This window comes from Oxyura jamaicensis, chromosome 1 (genome assembly GCF_011077185.1).
Source record: "Oxyura jamaicensis isolate SHBP4307 breed ruddy duck chromosome 1, BPBGC_Ojam_1.0, whole genome shotgun sequence".
NCBI classification, from domain to species: domain Eukaryota; kingdom Metazoa; phylum Chordata; class Aves; order Anseriformes; family Anatidae; genus Oxyura; species Oxyura jamaicensis.
In genome coordinates this window covers 71048660-71076472 of record NC_048893.1, presented here as the reverse complement: position 1 = coordinate 71076472, position 27813 = coordinate 71048660, and the positions used below count along the sequence as shown (strand labels likewise).

Here is a 27813-nt window from a genome sequence, read left to right as displayed (position 1 = left end):
TGTGAAACACTAAATAACTTCACTTTGTAATGCAGTGTACCTTTAGCCTTAACTAGTGCACTACGTTTTAGAAAAACTCTAAGTAATTAGATAAGTTCACGTTTTCAAAGGCTGTTATCACAAAGTATAGACAAATTTGGTGATAAAAGGTACGTTAGGTCTCTAGTCTCAAATAAAGATCAGTACTCTAATTTCACTGAATTCCTGCATCCTTAGAATTTTGAAAACAGTAACTTGGATAAAATTAGATTTGGATGTTTAGAAGCAGATAGGAAACCTTTTCTAGGACACTACTTCTTGAAGAGTAGACTGCTGAGGTTAAACATTTTTTGAGAATGTAAATATGCTTTAGTAATTACTAGCAATCGTAGTTGCTGTAAGATAACTTTTCTGCATTATTTCACAAGGCCATCTGTGTTTTGCAGGCCAGTGAAGAAACTACATGGTAAATTCATGTTATTCAAGTGTATGCTCTTTGGGGCAGAATCTGGATTCCTCTGTGCACCTAGTACAGAGGGGTTTGGGGTGAAGATTATCTCCAGAGGGCTTTAAAGATACAATTGCCAAGTTGCTATAGCAACATATTTCTGAAATACAGCTTCCTCTTAAGCTTGTTTCTGTCAGTTTTCTAATTGCTTTTCCTTACTAGTGAATCATCAGTATCTATTAATCAGTGGTCCTCATTCTGAAAAAAGAAGAGGCTGGATTAAGGGGAACTGCCCAATGCACGTGAAGACAGTTATGCATATCATTCTTTGCAAGAGTAACGGTCTTAAAAACCTGCTAGGTTGTATAGCACAACTTGATTTTTCTGTAAACATTGCATTCTTCTTACAAAATAATTTGCCTTGGTATAAACTACTGTCTCTGCTGAAAAAGACGGATTATTCACATCATTATGTCCAGTCAGTGTATGAACAGTTCATCCTCTAGCTGTGTCTTTGGCATGTCTTGGTACTACAGACACAGACAGTTTAACTCACTAAACATCTGGAAACATGGCTATTTAGGGTGAGCTTATAGTTTGTAATAATAAAAAAAAAAATGTTCCACTGAGTGTGTGGAATTAGTTTTATTTTAAGATCATTGCTTTTACATGTGCTTTTATAGAAGTAAATTTATAACAAGTATATGGGTGGAGGTAGGACTTAGAAAAGGCTAGGTTCATGCTTTCTTGCCTGCTGTCATAGATAATATCTCCCTAAAAATTACATACCAACAAAAAGTCTAATTCTGAAACATGAGTGCTATCTCTAAATTAGTTTTCACTTGAATTTCCTTTTAATAGTCCACTTTCCGGCATGACAGTTTATTGCAATCAGGGGAAGAGCAAAATGTTAAACTCGTGTTTTTCATCTGTGTAATTGAAAGCAGACATGTTAGTGAAATCCAAGATGAAAAATTCATAAACTAGCTTATCAAGTTACTGCAGTATATTTATACCATTCTGTCAGATTTCAGGCAAACTTTGATAGCAGATAATGGATTTTCGAAATTTATTTATTTATTGTAGTGCTTCATCTCATTCTGCAAGTTTCATATCAACTCTACACATTTTTAATAAATAGTTGTCTTAAGACTAACTTATGTTAATAAAAATATTGTTGATCTTTTTCTGAAATGAAGAATGAGTCATAGCTCTTCCAGAACTTTACAGAAATAGTTACCTGGGACCATAAAAGAATATAAATTTGATTTCAGGAGTTACGGTTAGACCGTAAGAAGTAGATGGCAAAATCAATTCAGTAAGCAGATTATAGGTCTACTACTTGTAGAGAATGCCTGTAAAGAGTACATAGGGATGAGATGGAGAAAGTCAAGAAAGAGACAGTTGAAATCTGAATTTAAAAAAAATGACATGGGTGATAATTTTCATGGTGGGATAGAATGGTTTAGTATGAAAAAGGTAAATGTACAAAATGAATACAGTTAGCAAAAAGTGATGGCTAACAGTGAATAAGGAAAATTAATAAAGTTAAGGAAGAAAAAAAATTAGCTGATCTTTTTAGCTGGAATAGACTAACATTTCTGTAAAGCACTCGGGGAAAGTCAGGCACACATGTATGTACATGTAAATTAGATGGAAGGAAGTAGGAAGGAAGTCAGGAGCTGAGATCTTAATAGTTGAGTCATTACATGTAATAAAACTGGGAGAGTGAATAACACTGTTCCAAGATAAAATGTATTAGTGGAGCCAGAAGACTGAGAAGACTCTGCAGGGTAAGAAATAATAGAAACATCCAGAAAATGTTAAAAAAAAAAAAAAAAAAAAAGTCAAGGAGTCAACAGGAGCAAGAACGAAAACATTCAAGGGGACATATGAAGCAAAAAGACAGAATATGAAGGAGAGGAAAGGTTGATACAGATCAGTGAAGAGCCCTAGAAGAATGTGAAGAATTCCTGGGCATAATATTTTGTAAGTAAAAATCAATTTAGAAACATTCAGGGTAATGTCAGGGTAGCTGGGGAAGTAATAGTCACAGTAGTGTCTAGAAAGGTGGTATACTGGTTAGTTTACAGTGACAGGGAGAGTGCATACAATACAGGAAAAATTGTGGCAGTGACCTGCCTGTTTATCAGACAGGGTGATGATTCTTGTCCTGCTGAAATCATCTCTTGGCAAGATACTAGGATGCTTCAGTAAGAGTTGTGTTGAAGTTCTTCTCTGTTTGACAGGATACAGCAATCTCCAGTGCTAATGCTTTGTTCAATACACTGGCACATCTTCAGCTAATGCAGTCAATGAAGTTTTTCACCTTCACTTTTTACATTTTTTTAAACACTTTTCTTTTTCTTCCCAGCACTTATGTGTCCCCTGTCTCTGCTTTGTGCTTAGCATAGCCTACTTGAGACTTCTTAAAGGTTTTGAGGAATTGCCCTCCAGATTTCAAGTATGCACTGTTGGATCTTACAAAGGAACTGAATAAGAATTTCTAAATTCTCTGGAATTTTCATTTGAGTTCATTTCAATTATTCCAATTTGTTTTTAATTTTCCTTCTAGAAGAGCTGATGAAGGTTTGGGTATTTTCCACACAAGTAAGGGAAGTACATTGGAGTCATACTATTTTCTGATTTATGGTAGCATCTGCAAACAACCCATGCTGCACAAGCATATAAGACATTCTTTGCTAAAGGGTTCACTTTAGTACTGTCGAAATCTGGGTTGAGACCTTGAGCTTAGTAGTAGAGAAAGCAATACCTAACGAAATGCCAAAGTCAGCGTGTGGATATAGAAATACTTTGACTGACATATTTGAGGTTTCTTATGACATTTCCTAGTATTTACTAAGCACTGGAACGATACACCATGCACATGCTACCAGCACTACATCCGTTTGAAATATTACTGTCTTCTAGCTTTGACGGTCATAGCACTGACTGAGCTTCAGGCTCAGAGTACTGAGTACTTCTAAAGTCAATACTTGGGAAGAAAACCTGGAAGAGGTAGATATCAATTTGCAGCTCAATATATATAGAGAGAGTTTGAATAATGAGGAAAATCTAATGTAAGATTTTAGAAATGTCTCCAAAAGAGAACTTTTCCTAAATCATTGCTATATAAATATATAGGAGAAATTAATCTTTATTTTGTTTCTACTTTGTAAAGCCTACAGGTTCCTTCCAAGTTTATTAGTTGCTTGAACCTTGTCTCATTGTGCTGTATAGATGTGCCCATCTATATAGTCTTTCCTATACTATTTCCTAAACTATTATTTAAATATAGCAGTAGTACAATATTATAATCTTGTATCATTGTCTATTTTTATCTTTTATTTGCAATAACAATGCTTACAGAGTAGATATATCTCAATCAGTATATAAAAACATTATTATTATTATTGCTGATTTTCTGGTCAGATGAAAATAGAGAGATCCCAGTATGAAACAGATTTTCCTGCAACCATTTTACATGGTGTTTCAGCATAGATGTGTTTTATACTCTGAGACACATTGCTCAGTTATGTTTTCATATCCTCCCTATTTCAGTTGCTTTAATTTAAATGTATGTGTATGTTTGCACTTGATCCAAAGTTATTTGAAGTCTGTCTAAAGACTGTCGTTTACTACAGTACATATCATGATAATGGCTTTAAACAAATGAACAGGACTACAAATAAATGAATTATAACACATTATATATAATTTCTCAGTGACATATTTTCTGAAGATTTGAAAAGAGAAATCAAGAGAAGATAAAATTTTGTTTCTAAATGAGAAAGACAAAATACGCCTTAGGATTATCAACCCAGTGTGAAGTAATTTCATTATTTGCACGATGAAAAAATTCAAGTTAATTTGTTCACAGAGACGACATCTGGGTGAATTTTCAGGCTTCAGCTACCCAGAAAGTGGTTGAGTTGTGCAAGAGCCTGACTATTTGAGGTAGTAATCGAAACAGTGGGTTTAAATGGCCTTTTGGAGTGGACAGTAAGGTAATATAGTAGTAAAAAATATCTGCCATTAAGGACATTTGAAACAAAAGCACATTGCATAGAGAAGTTGTGGAAGCAGTCTCACTAGCTATTGTTATGAACAACTAAATGGAAATCTGCCTAGAACTGATCACATTTTATCAGTTCTGCGTGAGAGTAGTAGGTAAGACAAGATAATCTTGAGGGTTCCTTCATCCCTTTTTTCTATTTTTTTTTTTTTTTTGGTATGCATATAGGATACCTTATGGTTTTTCTGCAATAGGTGGAGCCTTTTGTAATTTTTGAGTAGCCAATTGCCTCCCTTTTTTGAACGATTTTTAAAAATAGACCTTAGGCAAAATAAAAAACCTACACTTAAAGCACTTTCTTTCCCTGCCAGAGGAAATAAGGCATGTTGCATTATAGCATTGTCTCCCTTAGGCTTGTCTTTATCACTAAATACATCAGCTACCTCATCACCAGCTGCCACCATCAATAATTTTAAGAGCTTCTTTTATAGACTGCAAACAGACACCTCATAAATTGAGGTTTGGCCATATCTGAAAAATCCTCTTAATTGTGTGATGGCCACTGCAGGTACTACCAGACCCACATTCCCAATAAATGAGTGTTCACCAGAGCTAAGGAAATTTCCAGTAAAATGTTGGCTGTTTTAAAACCAACCACAAAACAGACTAACATACCAGGCATTTCCTTTAGGGTGCTGCTACTTTAGTTAGTATGCTAACTGTGTTTTCTTAGCAATGTCAGGTATCCTGAAATAATCACACTCAGCTGAGAATTCAGAAGGTAGAGGCTGAAATCCTTTAAGGGTCTTTGCGGAGACCATCATGTTTCTTAGCAGAGTATGAACTGTGGGTGATTATCTGTCAGTCCAATAATGATTAAATATCCCCTCCCCACCTGGAAGAGAGATACTGTTGTCATGCGAACTCCCAGAGTAGCCTGGAGCAGTACTGGAGAAAGCCAGTGGGTGATGGAGACAGTCTTACAGACTGCATCAGATGCTCTGGCTCCTGGCATGTGCTCTCGTGGGGAGGATGTCTTGGCTTCAGGTGTCACACGTACATTATGAAGTTCAAGCTGGTAGATTCGTGAGGGAACCTGTAAGAACAATGTAGTGGAAGGACTGAAAATATCTTTCTATCCAAATGTTAATGCAGCAGTTTGGCTCTGTCTTTTCCTCTTACCTGATCGGTACATTGGCAAATGTGATGTATGGTTAAGCTAAACAAGAACTGCGCTGTAGGGTACTTCCCATCGACACCAACTTGCTCTGTTACACTGGGTGTTTCATTTCCAGAACAAATTTTACTCACTGTTTCTCCTTTAAACCCCCAACTCACTCCTTTCTCTACCCACTCATATTTTTGTCAGAAGGGCTTAACGTGACAACTACTGCCTTGTTGCATCATGAACTTGAGTGTAAACCTAGGGATTAGGCACAGAATAAAGGGTAGAGGAGACCTGAAACTATGAAGCAGACGTCCACACAACAGAAAATCTGGCCTCACAAGTCCCTGAAACAAATGCTTTGAATTAAGAGCAATGGAGTGATGCAGGAAAGCATACCATCCTCAGTACAGCATGGTATATTTGCTGGATCTCTTCAGACTGAAGTCGGAATTAAGATGCCCTTCCTCCTTTTTGTACATGGAGAAAGAAATAATGTGAATGAATGCTTTTCCTCCTCCCAAAGAATCTTCTCTACAGCTCTGACAAAAATATGAACGATTGCTTCACAAGCTTACAAAATGGACCACAATGTATTCCTGCATGTTACAACTTTTCTGTAGGGTTCTTCGCTCCAAATAAAAGTGCATATTTCATCTGAACACAGGCAATATCATCAGCCTTTCCCAGAAATGTTTTGTCTCTCAGATGCCTGAGATTTCTCTGGCTGACTTGCATGAAACATTATGCACTTGGCAAAACAGTTTGAAGGGGGACCAGGTTCAGAAAAGCAATACTGTAATTTGTACTTGAACATCTCTGGCATTCCAACACTGAGAGGTGCCAAGAGCCAGTCAATTGCCAGTAAAAGCTGCATGGTTACATTCAGACAAAAAAGAAGCATCATTTTTTTATCCATTAAGTGAGATTCTCTGATATGTTGTTGGGATAGTTCCTGTTGCGTGCTTTCCACTACCTCCTTTCCAGATGCTCCGTATGATGAGCTTGTGGTTATGAGAACTGAGGACAAGCCATGGCTGCCCCATGCTGTTGGTTCCCCTGAAGAGGGTGCAAGAAGGCACGAATAGCCTCAGTATGAACTGCTTGCACAAAGATTTCCACCTGGGAGCCACATGAATATACACATGTACAGTTCAATCCACAATACTTGAAAAATACAGTTACAAGATGTTAAGTCTCTCCTCTTTCTAAATAATCATTAACAACTCTTAATGCCACAAGGTTAGAATAAATTCCAGTGCAATCACAATTTGAACCTGGGAAGTCTGAGGCAAGTACTTTCAGAGATTTTGAAAGGGTAGAGCTTGGTCCATGAATGACCATTTTTAAAAGACAAACGGCAAAGCTAGAGAAAATGTTTTTCACTCTTTTATTGTTATGTTTTAGAAGAATGGCTTTGAGGGTGGAGTCTTTTTTTTTACTGCTTGTTTTTCACTTCCCTCTATTTTCAAGAGAGTTTTGGCAGGATCTTTGGAGGATATGAATTGTGATGTCACAAAAAAAATGAGCCTGGACCACAGTTCTCCCTCAACAATCTATCCAAAATCCTTCTTTGTCTGGATATGCTCCTACAGATCAAATTGCTTAGCTTGGCCTGCTTTGAATTCTTATTTGGTTGAAGTAGAGGTGTGTTGCCAGAGCTGGGAGGGAAGAATTAGTGTCCAGATCCAGGGATTGTCCTTCTGGGGAGGAACTTGGCTAAAGAGCCATTTGTATAAAGCCCTGCAGAAACCTGCAGCCAGCTCTGCACTTTAGTTAATTGTGCATCATTTTTCAACACGGGTAGGATTAATTGCAGACAACAGCACTAAAAAACACAGTTATTTGTAACACATTGTATGAGATTTGATGCATGAAATGTTTGTTAGCAGTACGCTGGCAGACAGAGAGCACCAGACAGGGTCCCTATTCCCAAAGAACAGATCAGACACAAATGCATGTCTTTCACCACAAGCAGGTATTTATTTACAAGATAGATTTTCTCTGTATCATTATAAGCTACAATTGGCTTTCAGACACTGGAATGAATTCTGGACACACTGAGGAATTCACAAGAAACACTGCCTTGCCTTCAGGATGACAGAGTTTTGACCAATATTTTGGGTATGTAAGTAAGACTAGAAGGATGACCTGGGACATTGAGTACAGAGCTCTGTAATAAACTAACATTTAATGTAATTCCATTTGGAAATATAATGATTTTCATATTAAAAAATGTTTGGTTTACTTGATCCCATAATTATGATTATTGTTTACTGCTATAATATTTGTTGATGGGAACCACATCCTTTCACAAGCTCTACTTATCTAGGCTTAAAATGGTCTACTTCTTCCAGCCTCTCCTCACATAACAGGTTTTTTTTTCTCTTGACCATCCTCCTAGTTTTTCTTAACACATTTTCCATTTTGATTTAATTTTTCCTAAAAAGGGATAGCTAGAAATGTGCTCAGTAGTCAAGAGCTTTGCACAGTAGAGCTGGTAAATGCCTTAAGGGTACCAACATTTAGATGATTGATGCATCCAAAATCTCATTAAACTTTTTTTCCCTTTTGATTTGAATTGTTGGATTATCATCACTAGTCAGGAATAAAAGTTGTTCTCTGCAAGCAGCAGTGATACTTGGGAGGCTTATCTTCTCTAATTGCTTTCAGCTGCTCTTTATTGCTCCATGTATGAAGATCTGCCAGTTGAGGTACTCCTATAAGTTCCTTCTGGTCTGTGTCAGAATAAATGTGGTCATGAACAGGTTAAATAATATTTCCACTTATTTTGATGATGGCAATAGGTTAGGATGTGGATAAGTGGACAGGTGGAGAGAGGCTGTAACACTCAGCAGGAGAACCTAGGAAACAATAGCTTTGTAACTGGATAGGGAGATCTGGAGGAGACGGATGCTTGCCCTTACCAGACTGCAGGAAGTCATTGGTGAAGATGGGTAGTCTTGAATATAATGCTACTGCTTACTGAATTTTGTACCTTTTAGATATGTGTGGAGCAAAGCTAAGAATGAGGGAATCATGTGAGGCATTTAATGATTCAGTGGAGAGAGATGTGTGGGAATTACCTGATGTACATTCCCTGTTAATGCTACCAGCTAGTTGTGTAATTTGGGCAAATCATTTCATCCTTCTTTACTTCAGCTATGTTCAGCTTGGTGTCCACCAGGACACTCAGGTCCTTCTTTACAGAGCTGCTTTCTGGCTTGTGAGCCCTCAGTGTGTACTGCTGCCAGGGGGTATTCTTCTCCAGATGCAATACTTGCATTTCCATTTGTTGAATTTCATGAAGTTCCTCACTGTCCAGTTCTCCAGCCTGTTGAGGTCCCACTGGATGACAGCACAACTGTCTGGTGCATCAGCCACTGCTCCCAGTTTTGTATCATTTTTGGACTGACTGAAGGCACACTCTTTCACAGTATCCAGATCATTGAGTTACACCACTAGTGATTTGCCCACAAATGGACTTTGTGCTACTCACCACAATGCTCAGGGCCTGTCTGTTCATCCAGTTTTCAATCCACCTCACTGTCCACTTACCTAACCTGTACACTGTCACTTTGTCTAAGAGGATGTTAATGGGAGACAGTATCAAAAGACATAGTGAAGTCAAGGTAAACAGCATCCGTTGCTCTCCCCTTATCCACCAGTCTAGTTGCCTCATTGTAGAAGTCTCAGAGGTTGTCTAAGCATGATTTCCACTTCATAAATCCCACCTGACTTCCTCTGATCACTTTCTTGTCCTCGTGTTCAGAACCAGTTTCCAGGAGGATTTTCTCCATCATCTTTCCACACAGTGAGAGGATGCTGACAGACACCTGTAGTTTCCCAGATGTTCTCTCCCACCCTTTTTGAAGCTAGGGTGTACATTTGTTATCCTGTTCGTCAGAAGCTTTTTTCAGTCACTATGACCTATCGAAGTTAATCAACAGTAGCCTTGCAATAACATCAGCCAGCTTCCTCAGCTCTCCTGGGTGCAACCTGTGAGGTCAATCAGTCAAAAGCAGATGAAACAAAGATAGCATATTTGTTATACAAGGAGCTGTTCAGTATCTAGACTGCAAGATAATTAATAGGAAAATATGACTCATGTTTTATTCCAAGTTCTGTTACACCTGCTGTGCAACTTTTGCACTTGGAACCTGAAGCAAACCTGCAGTGATTGTCAGCTCATTAACCGTCTTTAGTTTTCTTCAATTAGAGATTTCTACAAAAATCATACTCTGTACAAGTAATTATGTTAAGTATGCTTTTCCTCTGAGTTTCAGGGTTGGTAGCAATTGGTATCCATATAATTTTTCTTTCATATGTTAAGTGATCAAAATAATATTCAGCTTTCTGTCTCTCTGTGCAATACTGTTGCATTTACAGACATTTCACTTCTGAGTGAAACATTAATTAGATAATAACCTCAGGAAAAAATAGTTCTGTAAATTTACTTATAATGAGATTCATCTGTCTCTCTTATCAGTCAGTTATTTGATTTATCTTGTCTTCTTCAGGATTTTGGAGGTTCCTTATTGCTACTTCCACTTTTGATAATAAAGGAATGCAATTGGACATAGCCCTTTATTATGCATGACTCTGTCTGAACTGTTTTCTGCAGAAGTTCTTGGTCTATGTCTTTATTTGGAAGGATAGGGGAAGCTCCAGTTTGCTTCACGGAGTAACTCAAGTACTTGGGCTGGTTGCAAGGCATTAATGGATGCCTCATTTGGTCATGGCTCCCCTTCTGGATGGGAGCACTGTTCAGTGTGTAGATGAGGGATGGCAAAATTATCTTTCCCTTTTTCTTCTAATTGGCAGATGCAATGCCATTTACTAAGGCTGTATTAAATATATTGTGTTTTTCTTTCCTCACTTCTGCAGATCTTTCAATGGAAGAATGCTGTGACAAGGGTATTGAATGGGCAAACAAAAACAGAATATGTACTTCCCTACCATTAATTTCCGAGTCAAGAGAATGCAGGTATATAATTATGTATTATATTTATTACACTATGATTTTTATTTTCATGTAAAACTGATGGAATGGCAGGTATAAAAGCTGATTATAAGACCAAACACCTAGCTCTTAAAACAAAATTTTCTAAATCCATATCTAACCGTAGAGAAACCTGAAGACCAAATTTAATTCCATTAGGTCTTTTAAATTTCTGCTGTTGATCTTGTGCAGAGTCACCCAGCTTTAACTTGTTTGACGTGTGCTGTGTCTCAGTCAGGTTTTTCACTGTACTATGCTTGCAGGGCTTGGACTCAGCCTACATTCCATGTATCTCAGCATTGCTCTGCTAACGTCAGCAGAACATCTTCAGATGATACTGACTGAGAGTCTAGCCCAGGTTGAAATTCTTGAGTAAACATTTTTCAAGAAACACAGCAGATGATGTACGTGAATAACATTTAGAATAATATATACATTGCATGCATACATATCTATGTATGTAAAACAGCCTTTCAAAACTGTTTATTCTGTGTGGTGCCACATGTGTAATTGTCTGCAGTTCTTAGTTGTGTTTTGGGATCGAAGAGCTTAAAGCTTAACTCACAAGACTGCTAATTACTTAGGGCATCCTACTTCTGTCAAATATATTTGTATAACATAGTAACCTTTAGTTAATACTTAATTTCTTAATTCAACTGAAATTTAATATGATACTAATTTCTTTTTTGCTATCTAGCTAATGAAATAATGAAGTTAAATGTTAAAATTAATTGCACAGTAGTATTTTGGTTATACTGAATCTCTTATAGATTTAGAGACATTCATATTTTTTCTCTCAGTGATAGCCTGTGTCATTTTTGCCATTAAATAAGCTTGTGTACTGGGTCTGGCTGGGATGTTAACTTTCCCTGCAGCAGCCCATACAGTGCTGCGCTCTGCACTTGTAGCTAGAACAGCAGTGGTATCACACTGGTGTTGTGTCTGCTGCTGAGAAGTGCTGGCACGGCATCAGGACTCTCTCTAACCCTCCTAGGGGGTGGGCAAAAAGTGAGAAAGAAACATCACCAGGGCAGGTGACCTAAACCAACCAAAGGGATATTCCATACCATATGATGTCACACTCAGCAGTAAAAGGTGGAAAAAGGAAGAAGAGGGGAGGAGTGGGCTCTCGTTGCAAAAATGTCTGTCCTCCTCCCGAACACCAGCTATGTGCGTTGAGGCCCTGCTTCAAGGACGTGGTCAAGCATCGCTCATTTGTGGGAAGTAGAGAGTAGTTTCTTTCCTCTGCACTTCCACATAGCCTTTACTTGTTTTGTTTTGTTATTCCCTTCCCCCTCCCTCTTCCCCTTTCCCTTTTTCCCCTTTAGTTTAATTGTTTAATTATTAATAAAATTTCCTTAATAATATTTTTTCTCTTTAATTAAATTATCTCAACCCATGAGTTTTTCTTTCCTTTATTTCTTCCCCTCCTCATCTGAGGAGGGGGAGTGAGAGAGCGGTTGTGGTGCTCAGCTGCCTAGCATAGTAAAACCACCACAGCTTGATATTTTTTTGGGGAGCTAAAAATTTGTGGTTGGTAGTTTGAGGCACAGCTTCACAGAGGACTTTACATCTCTCAATTTAAAGCACATTGCATTGCCCACCTCTATCTTCTCAAGTGGATTGCAAAATGATTTAATCTTAGTAATTGTAGAAATGTTGGATTGATGATTATTAAGGAAAGAATTTGCCTTGCAGTCAAGTCTGTTAATATTTTCTGACTTTTGCATTTGTATTGGCATAAAAACAGTTTCTTACACAGAAGAATTGACAGATAGGGCTTAAATCCCAATTTAGGAAATACTTGAAGAGTCAGAAGAGTTAGTCGAAACAGGCGAGAAAAACAGGAAACCATTTTTTTTTGAATCTGGGAGCAAGAATCTTTATGATTTAATGATAATTTGATTAATGTGAGTTGTGATTCTGCTGTAACTGTAATTTATTCTTTCAAAGTTTGCTGTTTTAGAGAGTCTTTAGGACTTTTTAGGAAAACTAAATAAAAGCTTATTAATACTTCATCTAAGTTTTGAGCATAATTGGTATCTAATTTAGTAAATTATAGTGATATAATGGTAAATCAGAAATGGGTAAACTCAAACATTCTGTGAGAGGCATGAGCACTCAGTTGACAGAAATAGAAGTGGATATATTCAGTTGCATCTATTCATAACTGTAGAATAAATAAACATAGCTCCCCCTGAAGCTTGGCTCCATGCTAAAAAATGACTCAGTAAAATTGGCAACTTTGACTACTTTCTTTAATGGCAATATTATTTTACTCCAGTTATGGTTGCTAACTGGTATATCCATGAAAGATAGAGCAGAATCACTTCATGATGCTATTTCAGACATAAAAGTAAGAGCCAAATTGTATTGCTAATGACTGGTATAACCGTAGCCAGAACAATAAGTGAGGGAGCATGATTCATTTTGCAAGCACACTTGGTTAACAGTGTTGATTTTGCACATTCATTCCTATTGCACAGAGATCTGAGTGAAACCAAAGCCAGATTTATTACATCTGCTGAGGTCTAGGAGGAGAATATGGCACAGGATGACTTAGTTATTACAGATTTCAAAAAAAGCTTCAGATTTCAAGCTTGCTTCCTGTTTAGACACCTACACAACAGGAGCTGCTGGGGGCCAGGATGTGTGATGTCTGTCATTTATTTGGTTGTTTAAACCACAGCTCTGGTCTTCTGACTATCTAGTGCAGCATGGTGTTGGACAAACAGTCTGAAAAAAAACAAAACAAAAACATGTTTAAAAAACTATGGCCTCTTGGGTCATAAATTATGTAATTCTGTAATAAATTATGCCAGAGGTTGGTTGGTTTGCCCAGCATGTGCAAACCAGCACAATGTTTCAGCTTGGGTTCACAAGGTTAGCAGTTGAAGACAAGGGAAAAATACATTTTGAAGCGAGGAGATGAAGTTACTGAAGTAAAAGTGATTTTGCATTGTTAAATTGCAAAGACCATGCAACACAGAACAGGCTGGGTGTGAGTACGTGTTCTGGCAGACTTTGCATGCAGTTTTTGAATCCTTTGATTAGGATTTTAAAACATAATGGCATCTCAGATTCAGTCCTTCCCTCAAAGCAGGCCCACTCCTGGAGTTTTCTTTTGCTTTTTTAGTCACCCTTTCTTTTATTTGTATGAGGAGTAATCTGCCTTACAGAATTAAAGTGAAACCACTTGATCTGATTCCAACCATTTAAAGTACATTCATAGGAATCAGGAAGGGTTTCCATGCAAGTACTACCATTCTAGCATCTGCTGTGCTTCTTAGAAAGAGGCAGACAGTCCTGAGTTTCGGTGTCTCTTTAGGATACAGCCCCCAAATTCCCTTGTGGTTATTGAGGTACTTAACATCTGTGTCAGTATCACTTAGTGAATATGGGACAGTTCAGACTGCAGATATATTTGATTTGAAAAAGATATTCAAAGTTATTTTTGGAGCATTTGTATTCATTAGTTATTATCTCTTCTCTATAGCTTGCTAAGAGTGTCTCCCAGCCATTTTTGGCTTCACAGTCAGAGGGACAGAAGAACACTGTGCTGTATTGTCAAGGTTTTATTGCCACTGATTTAGGATGACTTGGTAACTTCACCTCATGAATAAAACCAGTCAGTCCTTTCTCTGCCACAAAGTTAACAGTATTGTTTCTCTATGTAAAATATGGCATCAATATAAATTTACCTCTTTCCTTTAAGAAAACTTTTATCAAGTAAACTACAGTTTAGGTATGGGTTGCAGCTGATTAACTTTGAAGATTATAAAATCACTAATTTTTACTTGAGTCCCCTGCTGATTGACAACATACGATCAAATATATGGTTTTAATTGTTGTGGCACATTAGTATTTTCACTTGCCATGATGTATCAGTCAAGATACCAGATCTTGCTCTTGCTCTTCGTTTTCCTGAGTTTGCTTGTGTTGCATGTTAAATTTTGAACTGAAAGGTCCAAGGGTGGAAGAGGCAACTTGTCTTGCTGAAATAATTATGGAGTGGAATCATGCCTTTTTTTTTTTGTTAGCTTAGTTTATTTCTAATATGTTTTGTCAAAGGCCTTTCATTATGCACATGAATAGCACCTGTGTAGTTTGAAGACAGGCTAATAAGCCAAGGCAGGGGATAGTGAAGGGGTTTTATTGTCTAAATTAGGGTGAAAAAAAGGGGGGAGGGAATGGTTTTTGAAGTTTTAATGTTTTTATGGAAAGAAATAAAAGGAAAAATAGGTGATTAGGAAATCCTTTCTGTTTGAGGAGTGTACCCTCTAGGAAGGGTGATTATAATAAAGGTAAAATGAAATATAGGTGATTAGGAAACCTGTACTAATTTAGGAGTGCACCCTCTGGGAAGGATACTAAAGATGAAAGGATTGTGGAAGTAAATGGACATGTAGCTTAAAATTTGTTAAATTTTAACAGAGAGTAAAAGTGAAAATATGAAAAACAATTTCTTAACTTGATTTATAATCAAATTATGTAGTAATGAAATAATTTGAATTTTAAATGAGCATCTGCAACAAAAAAATAAGTATTTTTAAAGGTCTGAGTGATTTCTGTCTGTTAGCGAGCCATGAATAAATTCCATCTTTCAAAGACCAAAAAAGGAATTATTTTAGCTCAAATATCCTGAGTGAATGTCAGTTATGAGGCTACCTGCTCCAAGATACCCCATATTTAATGTTTTTCATCCTAGTAATATTTTAGCCATATTGCAAATACATGTAAGTATTTAGTTCAATAAAGTTCTGTTACACTGTTTTAACTGAAAAATAGAATATGGCACATGAGGATGAAGTAGCTTTTGGCTTTTTTTTTTTTTTTTTAATTACTAGGAGTAATTAAATAAGTACTTTCCTGTTTTTGCTTTAAATTTCTCTCTTTTTAGAGAAATTACACAGGAAGAGTTAAATGGTATTACACGAAGAGACTAACCTTGATGTCCTGTTAGCATTAGAAATGGCTCCTTTACTCTGCTGTGAAGCAGAAAGTGAGTATAGATTATATTAGCGTCTAATCTAAGGTAGGGAGAGATAATCTCAAATGTTTTGTAGTCTAAACTGCTTCTGGTGACATGCTATAGAGACTATCAGCGTGGAGCCATTGTGCTAAGGATAAAGGGTGGTCAACTGGGCACACTAAAGTACAACTGTGAGATCAGTACTGTACAGATTCCTGTAGCATTTTTCTCTACCATTTTCAAGGATTTCTTCCTTTATTATAGTCATACAAGTGCTTACAGTCTCAAGCAATATTTGCTACCAATGCAATTTCACTGTAGGATTTGGGCAACGAAGTGTGATATTATTGTTCTTGTTCTGAGAATGAACAAATGGTATTTTAATCTAGTATTTCCATTCAATTGATGTTAAATTCCTTGTTACAGTTGGGGTGAGCCACATGATACGAATACAGCTGTGGGAAACATTTTGAGAAACTTACTTGTTTTGGTTGGAATTGCCAATTTGTCCGGTATTTCAAAGAGATGACTTGTATTTGAGAAAAAAAAAAAAAAGCCACACTGGAAATCAAACAGATCTACTGAAAAAGTGCTGCTGTTTGTTTATTTGTTTGTTTATCCATGGCTAATATCCCTATCCTCAACAGGACTTGGAGGGCTAAAGGAGCTGGAAAGTCTCAGCTCACACTCTTGGGCTTGAAGTTCAGGTTTCACAGGCTTTCAGAGTCCTGACAGGCAGACCACCCCGAAGCTGGGCAGGGAATGGAAACTCTGCTTCAGAGGGAATCTCAGCAACAAAAAAACTACATATTTTTCCAAAATGGAACTAAATCAAATATCAAAAACTTCATATATTCTCCCAAGTTAAGTTACCGTCCTGGGCATAACTTCTAGCTATGACTTTAGAGTCTATTTTTGAATAAGTTGTTCATGAACTTAACCTAGTTTTTGTTCCTATGCACTGAAATCCTGTAGTTGTTTTTGTTCAAGTGAGAACTGCACAGTCAGACCATTACAAAATCCAGTAAATAAGAATCGTGATTCTTCAGGAATGTAGCTTGATATTCTCGCATCACCAGTATGCACAGGGTAGCAGAATCTGAGCCCTTTGTGTCCCCTGCTTTTAGTGGGCTGGACCGGATGGCTTGGCCACAGCGTGGAGAGACTCCCTTAAAGCCCCTGGAGGCTGAAAGCTCATCCTGTGGTCATTGAGAGCAGTGAAACTCCTTTACGAGTGATTCATAGGAATCTACTTCTCGCAGATGACAACAGGAGAAGCATGCGGTTCAGTAGTGCAGCTAAACTCTTTTCCTTCTAACTCCAAAATTTCTGACAGTGTGAAAAAAGAATTCTTAAGAGCAAAGGGTATTGGCTTACTATACATAATAATATAATAATCTATACATAATTTTATGTATTTCTAGTAACCCTTGAAAAGATTTTTCTCATGAGTTGAAGTTAACAGGGTTGAGGGGAAAGAAAGATGGTGAATATTGTTAACAGTGAAGATAATCTATTCAACGTTGTTGGTCTGTAAGATGTTATAAGGTTTCCCAAGCCAGTGGGTATAAAAGTGCGTTTATAGGGTCCATCTGAACATTTCTTGTAGAGCTTTAACATAGCTGGGCATGCCTTTTAAGTGCCTTGGTTGTACTAGAAATATAATTCATCAGCATGGAGTAACTTTTGGATCGTTTCCTTTTCCCCTAGCAGCTCATGGAACTTTATTCTTAGTGGCACAGAATTATCAGAAAACAGATGGATATGTTTATATACTTGTGTGTGTAATCTGATTTGTTTCTCTTCTTTAACTTTTTTTCCTGTTCCCTGGTGTTTCTTACAGGAGGTAGTGGTGGAGGAGCTTTAAGCTGCGAGATCCACCCACAATGCTAGTCAATAGTTGCACATGAGAAAAGAGGGGAGAGAGTGGAGACATCTCCTTGAGTGGGAGTAATGACGGGAATGGAAGAGTTTAAAGCCTCCTCACTCAGATTTTCTTTCCATAGGAAAGAGTTAGAGATAGTGTTTTCAATTCATTCACTGAAATGGGGATAGAATTATTCTATGAGCAGTGGAACTGCTCTTAAAGCTTAGTTTCCTGCTCCATTGTCTTTCTTCACTGCTTTCTTACAGTACACTCTGTTACTTACTGTGACTTTCCTTGATACCTTCAATTTTCCATGTATGTCCAGTTCTCCCACAGAGCAATGCTCTGAGCTGCTTTCAGTGTGTTGTACTTGTTTGATCAAGGGGAAGCATGCGCTGGGATAGAGTGGTCTCAGGATTGCAGGCTCTCACAATGTCCAGGGCCTGACTTCTCCTTTCGATAGTAGGAGCATTGATTGGGTTCCTACCATCCCCTGTTCAGCCACCAGTTGTGATAAAGCTTACAAGAATGCAGCGTTCCTGGAGTTAGAGCCCAGTGTCAAATGTGGTTGAAGTTAATCCATTTACTTCAAAATTTGTTGTGAGAGACTGCAAGGTGGACAGACAGTTTAGTTGTCTTAAACATACCACCTTAACAGTATTAAACATGTCACCCAGAGTTTCTGTCCATGTCTGAAGACTATTTTTACTTTTTAAGTAAAATGTATGTCTATAGGAACCTCTTTCTCAGAGACTTGTAATAGTGCACATTGTAAAAACCTGCTGCATTATCTTCTCTTGACCTATTTATGACATTCTTAACCCATTGCTTCCACCCTCTTTTCAGCATGACTCAGGTACAGTGCTGCCGCAGCAAGTTGGAGGAGCACTACTGTTCAGATGGGATCGAATTTGCCAATGTGCATGAAGAGTGTGACTCACATACTGGTGAAAATTCCACCTGCAAAGCTGAATATTTTAAGGTGAGATCTCAGAGCTAATTCTGTTAATCTGCTAAGAAATGGCTGTCCAGATTGGTATTAAGGGTTGACCTTGAAGGTCACCTTACCCAGTCCTGATGCACATAAACAGTTCTTCCCCACCTACGCATCTTGTCCCTTTTGACTGCCTGCTTTGTGCTTCTTTGAGAGAACAGTCCTGCTTTGAGTGAAGCAGTCTGTTTCATTACATTTTAAAAAAGACAGATGGTAAATGCAACAGGGTGGAAAGTCTCAAATGGGTAATTGGCTAGGAAACTACTTTTGCATGAAGAGAATACATCAACACAATGTAGGAAGGGATGGGTGAGAAACTCAGTCTTGATTCAGTCCTCAACTTTCATTAGAGCTTCATGGCCTAAGGTCATACTTGGTGGTTTTCAGTATTGGTGGTCCAAAGGGGTAGGATTAAAGTTAATCTTTGCAGTGTACTTATAATTCCAATTAGTGTGCATGTCCTTAGTTGACATGACTTTGATTTACAATTTGAGACATCTGTAAGTTTGTGATAACAGGGTTTGATATTAGAATAAATATGCCCATCAGTGACATCTTTAGTTAGTCTGTTCCCTGCCCTCCACCTTTATTATTGTCTTTATCTCGCCTTTCTTGAAAGTGAGCGTAGTCTTACCATCCTGCAGAGTGTTTTTGGAAGAAAGTTCCACCAGTAAGATCATGACTTTGAACATGACCCCCAGTAATGGACAGTTCTGGTCCTATTACCGATCTCTTTCAGTGGTGATGAAGATACGAGAGTAATAAAAGAGTATTCTGTACAGGATGTCAGACAATGTCTAACTCACAAGTTGAACTGCTCTCTAAAATGCCAGATTGATCATATTTCTGGCAGTAAGACCCCACTGTATCCCCCATGTACCTATTAGAATGAGTCATGGACTTATTAGAACGAGTCCAGAGGAAGGCCACAAGGATGGCACCTCTCCTATGATGACAGGATGAGGCAGCTGGGGGTTGTTCAGCCTGGAGAAAAGGCTCCAGGGAGACCTTATAGCTGCCGTCCAGTACCTAAAGGCAGCCTACAGGAAAGCTGGGGAGGGTCTCATGTCACAGAGTGTAGTGCCAGGAGAAGGGGCAATGGCTTTAGAAGTGGGTAGATTTTGATTAGATATAAGGAAGAAATTCTTTACTGTGAGGGTGGTGTGTCTGGGTTGCCCATAGAAGCTGTGGATGCCCCATCTGTGGAAGTGTTGAAGGACAGGTTGGTTGGGGCTTTGAGCAACCTGGTCTAGTGGAAGGTGTCCCTGCCCATGGCAGGGTGGTTGGAATTAAATGGTCTTTAAGGTCCCTTCCAACCCAAACAATTCTGTGATTCTGAGCTGGAGCTGTGAAGTAATTCACATTCTTGCTGTGAGTAGAAGAAAGGTGACACACCTGTTGAGCTAGATTGGGTTGTCACAAACTTGTTTGAATGTGTAGCATGATTTCTTCTCTATGGTAGAGCATGGGATGATGGAACCACTGAGGGGTATCTCTCACTTCTTGACCATGTGTAGGATACATCCTGCTGCTGGCATGGAGGTTCTTGTACCCTTAGAAAGCCTGTTGCCCCTACTTGGATATGGTAAGAAAAAAATATTTAGCCCTCTGTGTCAGTATGCCAACGGGCTAGGAATAGATGAACATGGATTGTGATGGCAAGTACTCTGGTGATTCAAGTGATTGCTACTAGAGATGTGTTTATAATAGCAGCACTCTTCTAAACACATGCCAAGGCACAGCTCTAAAACAGAATGCAGCTGTTCAAGGAAACACACTTTCCCATCAATGGATGGGCGTTTCCATATGTGGGCTTGTCAGTATAAGGGAGAAGTTAGTGAAGTTTTTTAAAATGGCCAGGCTTCTTTAAAGATGGCAGGTTTTCATGATGACAGCAGTATTGTTAAATAAAATGGACTGGGGCTTGATCTCTAGCCCTGAGAATAAATGATTCAGCATAGCTAGTGTCATGTAACTTGCATCTTTCCCCTGCAAAACACATGCATGAGGGCTGTTGGGAACACTCTGTGGCCCGTGCTAACCCCCAAATATGCTCCAATGTTGTTTGAGAGGATGTTAATGGCCATTACAGCTTGCTATTATTTAAACAGTGGAGATGACTGCGGGACAATGCTAGAGCCCTTATTCTGTCCCTGTTTAATTTACTAGTATAAACATTGTCAGTGCTATTTTACCTTTGTGAGTCACATTCTGCCCCACTACTCTAACAGGAACATTCAACACTTAGATACAAAAGGGTAGCTGTACTAGTACTATTGTAAATGATCTCCTTGATCCATGATGGACATAGGTTATTTATGATCTAGTATCAGTGAACAATTCATCATTTCTTTTGCTGTAAACATTTTGAATGTGATGACCTGGAGGCATACAATATAGTTGGTGATTGTGCCCTGCTGTGGAAAACAAACTTCATATCAAGCCCACTTCACATGGGCTTGGATCTCACTTTGCTTAGATTGGTCTATTTTAGTTTAGCTTAAGTAGCACAGGAAATCTTTTGGATCTTCTTTGTCTCCTTCAAGGAAGCAGAAAAGGTGGTTTAGTATCTCATTTATGAGGATTAATGGAGTAAGTGAGACAGCTAATTTTTCTTTTGAATGCAAAACATGCAGGTGGAAAGAAGATAAAAAGGCCATGTTATGAAAACAGGTGCCTCAGCTTTTACACTTTTAGGCTGCAGGCATAGGTAATGATGGACATAGTTCTACTCCTTCAGTTTCTGGGAATTATAGCTTTTCTTGCCTTGAAAAGAATAATGCAAAATCAATCATTAATCTTTAAAATCTTCCTCAAAAGACAACAAATTCAGGATTTGTTGCTGATACAAGAGATTTAGACATGGTATTACAAAAACTTCTACCTGTGCAGCTCTGCAAAAGGGGAGAAATTTGTACAAATCTGACCTTCTTTAAGGTGCTTGGATGTCTTCCCAAAATGTGTCCTAGATGTTTGCTTTTTCCAAAGGTCAAGATATGGCATTCTCTCTCAAATTTTGTCAAGAATATTTTGTTTGTATATATTAGTTGATCATAAAAGTTTTATTACTTAGGCCTGCTGAGCATTGTTTTAATTTTTGTTCAGCTCTTCAAAAGTTACGCAAAATTCCTCTGAGTTGCTTGTATTTTTCTCAGTCCATTTTTCATAGCATTTACTGATTAGTCTGGATTTCAGCAAGTGAGAGACCTCTTGTGGACAGACATACAAAACCAGTTAGTACATGGTTTACTCTTCAAGCTTTGGTAACTTAAAAGGTGACATAACTAATAAAGAATTATTATTAAATGTAACAAATTAACAGAGCTTATAAACAACAATTTCAGATGCTTCCTAATCATATGAAACTTCAATTTCCAGAGTTCTTGCATGTAACTATTGCTGGACTGAAATGTGTGCGTGTGTGTGTTTGTATATAAACTTCATTTTCATTTTGTTAGACACCAGTGATTTTTCACTCAAGGCAGTCAACTTCAGCTATTGGGACAGTATAGTAAATGCTTATTTTTGAAGTAACTGTATGACATTGAAGTATGTGCTTGTGCTCCCATCTTTATTCCTTTCTGTGACAAGGCAAGGAATAGGAGCAGTGAAAGGATCATTGGACTGGATGAGAGCCGCAGAGCTTTCTGTCACAGAATCACAGAAAGATTAAGGTTGGAAGGGACCTCTTGAGGTCCAATCCTAATTGGACCTCTGGTCCAATCCTAACATGAAGATCAAGGCATGGCTTTGATGCTGCATAGACCTTTGTTAATAACAGGGGAGAAGCAAAGAAAAAATCTTGGTGATTATTATCAGGACTGCTTAAGAAGCAAAGACTTGGCAGCAGTGAAAGTGTGTAATAACCACTTGGTACCTAAGTAGTGCCATCCATGAAGGCAGCAGTGGTTTTAGCAAATGGGCGAATGGTCTTCATAACATGCCTCCAGGCAGCTGGCAGCCTCTGGAAAATGGCTGCAAACACATTGAGAACTGAACTAATATAGAGTTTAGACTTCATTCCAAACTGAAGGGTAAGAGTCCTTCAGAATAGGCTAATAATCCTGGAAAGAATTAGTGTGAAAAAGAATATACTGACATTAATCTTACCCGGGTAGTGATGGTTATAATGACATAGTACCTTGTGTCTCAGAATGCCAGAGTGTTCTGTGAACATCAATTAAACCAGACATATCACTGTTATATTATTACTGTTCCACCGTGGAAGAACTGAGAGAAAAGGAGAGCAAGCAATTTTTCAAGTTCACAAATAAGATGCAGAGCAGTATGCAGGTATACAGAGTCCTGAGTGTGCTCTGAGTATAAGGCCATCCACCAGCTTCCCCATCTTATTTCTTTAGTTGAACAGGAAATCTTAGGCTTTAGGACTGCCAGTACAGAATCTTTTAGGGTCAATTACCATAAAAAACAGTTACCCTAAACATCAGTTAAGAAAACATTTGACACTTTTCATCTCTGAATCATTTTGCAGGTGATTTATCAACATAAATTATCATCATTATCAAAGTGTTAAATCAAGATGGATCATGCACAATTAAAATAAATACAGGCTTGAACAAATGGTTCAATGCATACAGTTATGTTAAATGGAGATGCAGTTTCTCATGGACGTTGCAAAATTTAGCAGGCTCAATACTGACAAAAACATCCAGGGAAACTCTGTAACTCCCAATTTGAGCATTGTGTGACAAGGCAAAGTAGATGTGAGTCAGTTAATATGCCTAACAGCAGAAACTAGTGAGGATATCCAAAAGGATATACTATGATAGTTTGGTATCAATCAGCTGTACTCAGTAACTCAACATTTGGTTATCAAAAATACACAAGCTTAAGTCAAACAATGAATCTTCAGCTCAGTTTTGTCTGTAATTTATGTTTGTGAGAATTGGGAATCCACCAAAATTATAGACAGATGTTAAAAACTTCGAGAAGGCTGCCTCAGGAAGATGTTAGACAAAATAAATCCTCAGAAATGTGGCAATTCCTGAAAGAGATCATCAAGTCTTTATTTTTAAATCCAGAAAAGATGGAAATATCCTAGACATGTTAGTGATGAAGCCAGAGCATCTGCCACTGTACAGATGTAGTTGGAGAACAAAATAATAAAAAGGTAGTGAGGAACTGTTCAGTCAAACAGTAGCTAATAAGGGAAAATGTGCATTATGGTGGGCATGAAAGGAAGACCCCAGTACTGGCCAGGAGGGAAGAGTTCCTGCCATACAGTATTCTGCAGCAGAGGAGGAATTCAGCTGAGTATATAAAAGGAGTACAAAATAGCATACTTGTCTGCAGCATGGACTTCTTTCAGAATGCTTCAAAGAAAAAAAAAAAAATAAGAAATGGGGAAAAAATGCTTTATTATTTTACTTTCATGCTGCTTTAGGCTTTAAAAGAACCTTTTACTGCCATATAGTGAGAGAAACATATATATAACACACTATATGGGAAAACTTGAGAATATAGGTAGTTTCAAAACAGTGAAAGAAATGTAATGGTTACCTCCTTTTCAGTAAGTGAGGTGCTTAAAGTGCTTTAGTTGTTTTTTATTCTATCTGCTCTGCTTAATTAAAAATTAAAGGAAACCTCCACAGGATTAATTTATGTGTTCACTTCTGTGGTGTATCACTGGGCTGTAGTTCAGCATGTGTAGAGGGTGTGGGTCATATTTCATTGCTGGAAGCCATGTCAGGACGGTGATGCTTTTAAATAACGCTTGACCATATGGTTTGTTCTCCAGAGCAGAAAAGCTTCTCTTTATGACCAGGTAACACTAGCTTTGGATTAGTTATATGTGCTTGCTTGTTTGTCTGTTAGATTTGAGAAGGGTATTTTGGGGGGGGAAGTTGGGTAGGCAGTTTAATTGTAAAGTGAATCATGCACTTTCTTGATTATGCCTCAGTTTAATGATCTGGACACAAAAGGGATGCAGAGGTGTTAAAGAGTTCCTGCTGTTCACTGGTGTTCAAACTGGGGAGGCAGGGAGGCAGGGAGCCTTGTCATTCCCTATACATAGGTCCTTCCTACATTCTGGTCCTCCACATCACTGTATTGGTATGTTTGTGCACACACATTCAACATATGCAATAGTTAGAACTAGATTTGGGTACCAGGTATGGCTCTGTAGGCCAGATCTGTAGCCCACTGAACTCAACTATAGATTAAAATAGCTGAGCCTAAGTATAACAGAAGCTATGAAAGAGTTTGCAGGAAAAATTCCAGCAGTTTGCCAAGGTGAGATAACGCTATTGAAACTACTGAGAAAACTTGCAGTGATTTGGGGCTAAAACGTGACTTTTATTTTATTTTATTTTTTTTTTTAACAGAAATGTTGTTACTGTTGTTTGCTGGGAAAGACTGCCCAAGTTCAAGGACAGAGTTGTGAACCCAACCTGAAGATAGGATACCAATGTGGAATCGTCTTCAGAGCTTGTTGTGTGAAGGGGCATGAAGGCACTGATGTGTCCATCAGTGATGATGCTCCTAAAAAGGAACCAGGTATTTTACCTTGCAAATTATAAAAGATTAAGACAGGAAATCATATGGGGTACAAGCAGTGCTTGTAAACAATTTCTGTTGCAATTTCTCTAACTTCAGACCACCTTTGAGTAATTTAATGTACATATATATTGACCCTCAGTGTTTTTGTTTGTTTGTTTGTTTGTTTTGTTTTTGTTTTTGTTCTTTTCTTTTTGCTGGTGATGGCTGAAATATGTATCACAAGAGACTAAAAGAGTTAAATAGTGGTCACTCAGTTCCTTGGATCAGAACTTAACTATAAGATAGTTATTTCAGCCATTAACATTCTTGGTTCTTTTAACTGGATTTGAAAGCCAGATGGCATTTGCTAGCTATGCAGAATTCAAATGTTGCCTTTTGTGTGAGGCAAATGACTACGAATTTGAAATGCTTAGTCTGTCTAAGAGAACTGAACATTTCTGGGCAACATTGTGTCTTCATTTACTTCTATGTTGTCAGATGAGAGGGAGATCTAGACAGCAGCAGCTCATGACACACTTCTCCATACCTAGTCCACAGAGCTGAAGAGAATGAGTATGGACGTACTGACACTTACAGACCTGTTTTTTCTTTTTTCATCTTTCACTTAACAGACTGAACTGAAACTGCAGAAAAGTCATGCTGTAGAATGTTGCCTCCCTCCTTCATGGGCTGTTGAGCACTGAAAACATGCACTCTGACTTGAAGATGACCAGTGGCAGATTTTAAAAACATCACCCTAATCAACCACTGAAACCCCACCACAAAAACTTGAGCTGTTGTGCTTGAGCCAGTGTGTTAGCAGATTTGTTTCAGGTCTCTGAAAACTGGCGTATGTCAGTGTACGCCCTAATCAAGTAACCTTTAGAAATGGCTTGCCGATTTCTTTGTGTACTGCTGTCCCAGCAGGGGAATTGCCCTTGTCCGTTTGCTCTGACTGAAATGACTACAGCAGTACATACTTTGCACCTAGACTACTGTGTTAATACCAAGAATTTGCAGACAAAAGTATCTGTGTGACATGAGAAATATATCAATACCTGAAAATCCATCCAGAATTACAAGCACAATGTACAGTATTTCTCCACTTACTTCTATGGGCAAGTGGCATTCACAATGACCATTAATGCAAGGTGTCAGCAAGCAGGTCAGGACAAAGTTCTCACCACTGAACTAAGAAACAACAATGTGGTTGGACATATGTCAGATAGCCCTATTAACAGCAAAGATTACCTGTAGAAAGGTAGAGCAAAGAATACTTGAACAGCACCTTCCCTAGTCATGAAGAGGAGGTCTGTCTCTGTTTTGTATGGCAGCTTCTTAGACTAGTACCTTGTGTTTGTATTGTGCAGTAGCAAGACACACAAGGTGTTCTGCTGAAGACAGTAAGGCAGACTCCATGTATGATGCTTTCTTGGTCACATAAAGAGGAGTCTTGGGTAACTGCATTCCCAGAGTCCTCTACAAAGTCAAACAAGTCTTGGGCAAACTGCTTTCAACAGCTTCTGTATGACCAAAATGTATCTTTATGGCTTGAGAGGTCTGTGTCCAACCCAACCTTGTGCCACTGCTCACAGATTTGCTTCCAGATCCTTGACCAAGTATTTGCTTTTAAGTGACCATTGGTTGAAAGGCACACGGATGAGTGCTGCAATGGCACTAAGCTTCCTGCTCAATAACCAGAGTATTTTGAGACTGTGTTTTTACACATTTCAATACCAGCCTACCATTTCTGAAGTGTTCAAATTGGTGGGGACTGGCAAAGTCCATTAGCTAGTCCTCTGGCTAAGGAGTAGATTCAGTCAGTAGACGTGTTCAGCTCTTTTATACCTTCCATATAGAGATAAAGGACTCTCATGACACATGTATGCAGCAGAAGTACTGCTGATCATTAAGCATATTTGAAAGCATGCTATAATTAGGTGCCCAAAAGTTGGGTGTGGAGTTTTTTTGGAATGAAGTCTAAATAAATAATTGAGGTTAATCTGATTTTCATTAAAACTGTGAGTACTCCAAGCTACTGTAAAGTCAATGGAAACCAAGCATGCCTCAACAACATGTCTTACGAAAATCAGGTTAAGCTCTGGTTAAAAGCCTAATGGTAAGAACCTGCAATTGAAAATCTCAGCCCATATGCAATCTATGATCACGGCATGACTTTCATATTGAATCAGTGAGATGGAAAATGCCTTATGGGCATGTGCATTTGAATGTCAAATTTAAGCATGAAATAGCTGCAAAATATGTAAATAATGCTCTTTAATTTTGTCCTGTTTTATCCAAAACTTTGGTCTGAATCACATCCCAAGCAGGCAGCCTTTTACTGTGAGAAGAAAAGTGTTTCTCCTCTAATGTCTCTCTCTACTCTTTTTAGTTGAAATTTCAAAGGAGGAACTAGACCAAGAAGATCCTTATCTGCATGATGGCTGCAGAGGTAAGTCAGGTGACTAGTCCTGTTAGCCAGCTCTTCTGTGATTGCCTCCAGTAAAAGTTAACTAGGCTTAGATCTAGCAATTAGCCCAAAGTTTTTGCCTAGGCTAGTTAAGGGTAAAAGAACAGAATAAAGATGCCTTTTAAGAAATAGTAGGCCATTATGTGATACCTCAGTTGTTCTTAAAGGAAGGCATTGTCTGCCATGGTGGTATTAAACTTACCCAGCTGAAGCTTAGACTATACATTTAACTTTTATTTAACTTCTAGTTGATAACATCTCAGGTGTGTTACTCACTGAACCCATGGAGTACTCTGGATTCTTCAGAATCAATGGAGCCTCTATTAAATATGTGTATTCCTTTATTCTCCTCTTGGGATGGGATGATCAGATTGGATATGAAATGGAACTTGTTTCTTTTTGA

The 27813-nt window shown here is 38.2% G+C and overlaps 1 protein-coding gene and 1 long non-coding RNA gene across 9 annotated transcripts in view; both read left to right on the top strand.

Annotated features, from left to right (window-relative positions):
- The window catches only part of FBLN1 (fibulin 1), a 90941-nt gene that overhangs the window by 2799 nt on the left and 60329 nt on the right, over positions 1-27813 (top strand). For 7 of the 8 annotated variants that reach the window (XM_035309607.1, XM_035309591.1, XM_035309643.1 and 4 more), the window contains 4 exons: positions 10495-10594; positions 18295-18430; positions 24787-24958; positions 27333-27392. In XM_035309607.1, the coding sequence (XP_035165498.1) occupies positions 10495-10594; positions 18295-18430; positions 24787-24958; positions 27333-27392 (468 nt within the window). The remainder of the gene's footprint in view (positions 1-10494; positions 10595-18294; positions 18431-24786; positions 24959-27332; positions 27393-27813) is intronic. The other variant, XM_035309625.1, reaches the window with a different exon arrangement.
- On the top strand, positions 10619-13347 carry LOC118156001. The gene is made up of 2 exons (XR_004746104.1): positions 10619-11445; positions 12110-13347. It is a non-coding gene; the product is annotated as an uncharacterized LOC118156001 (long non-coding RNA).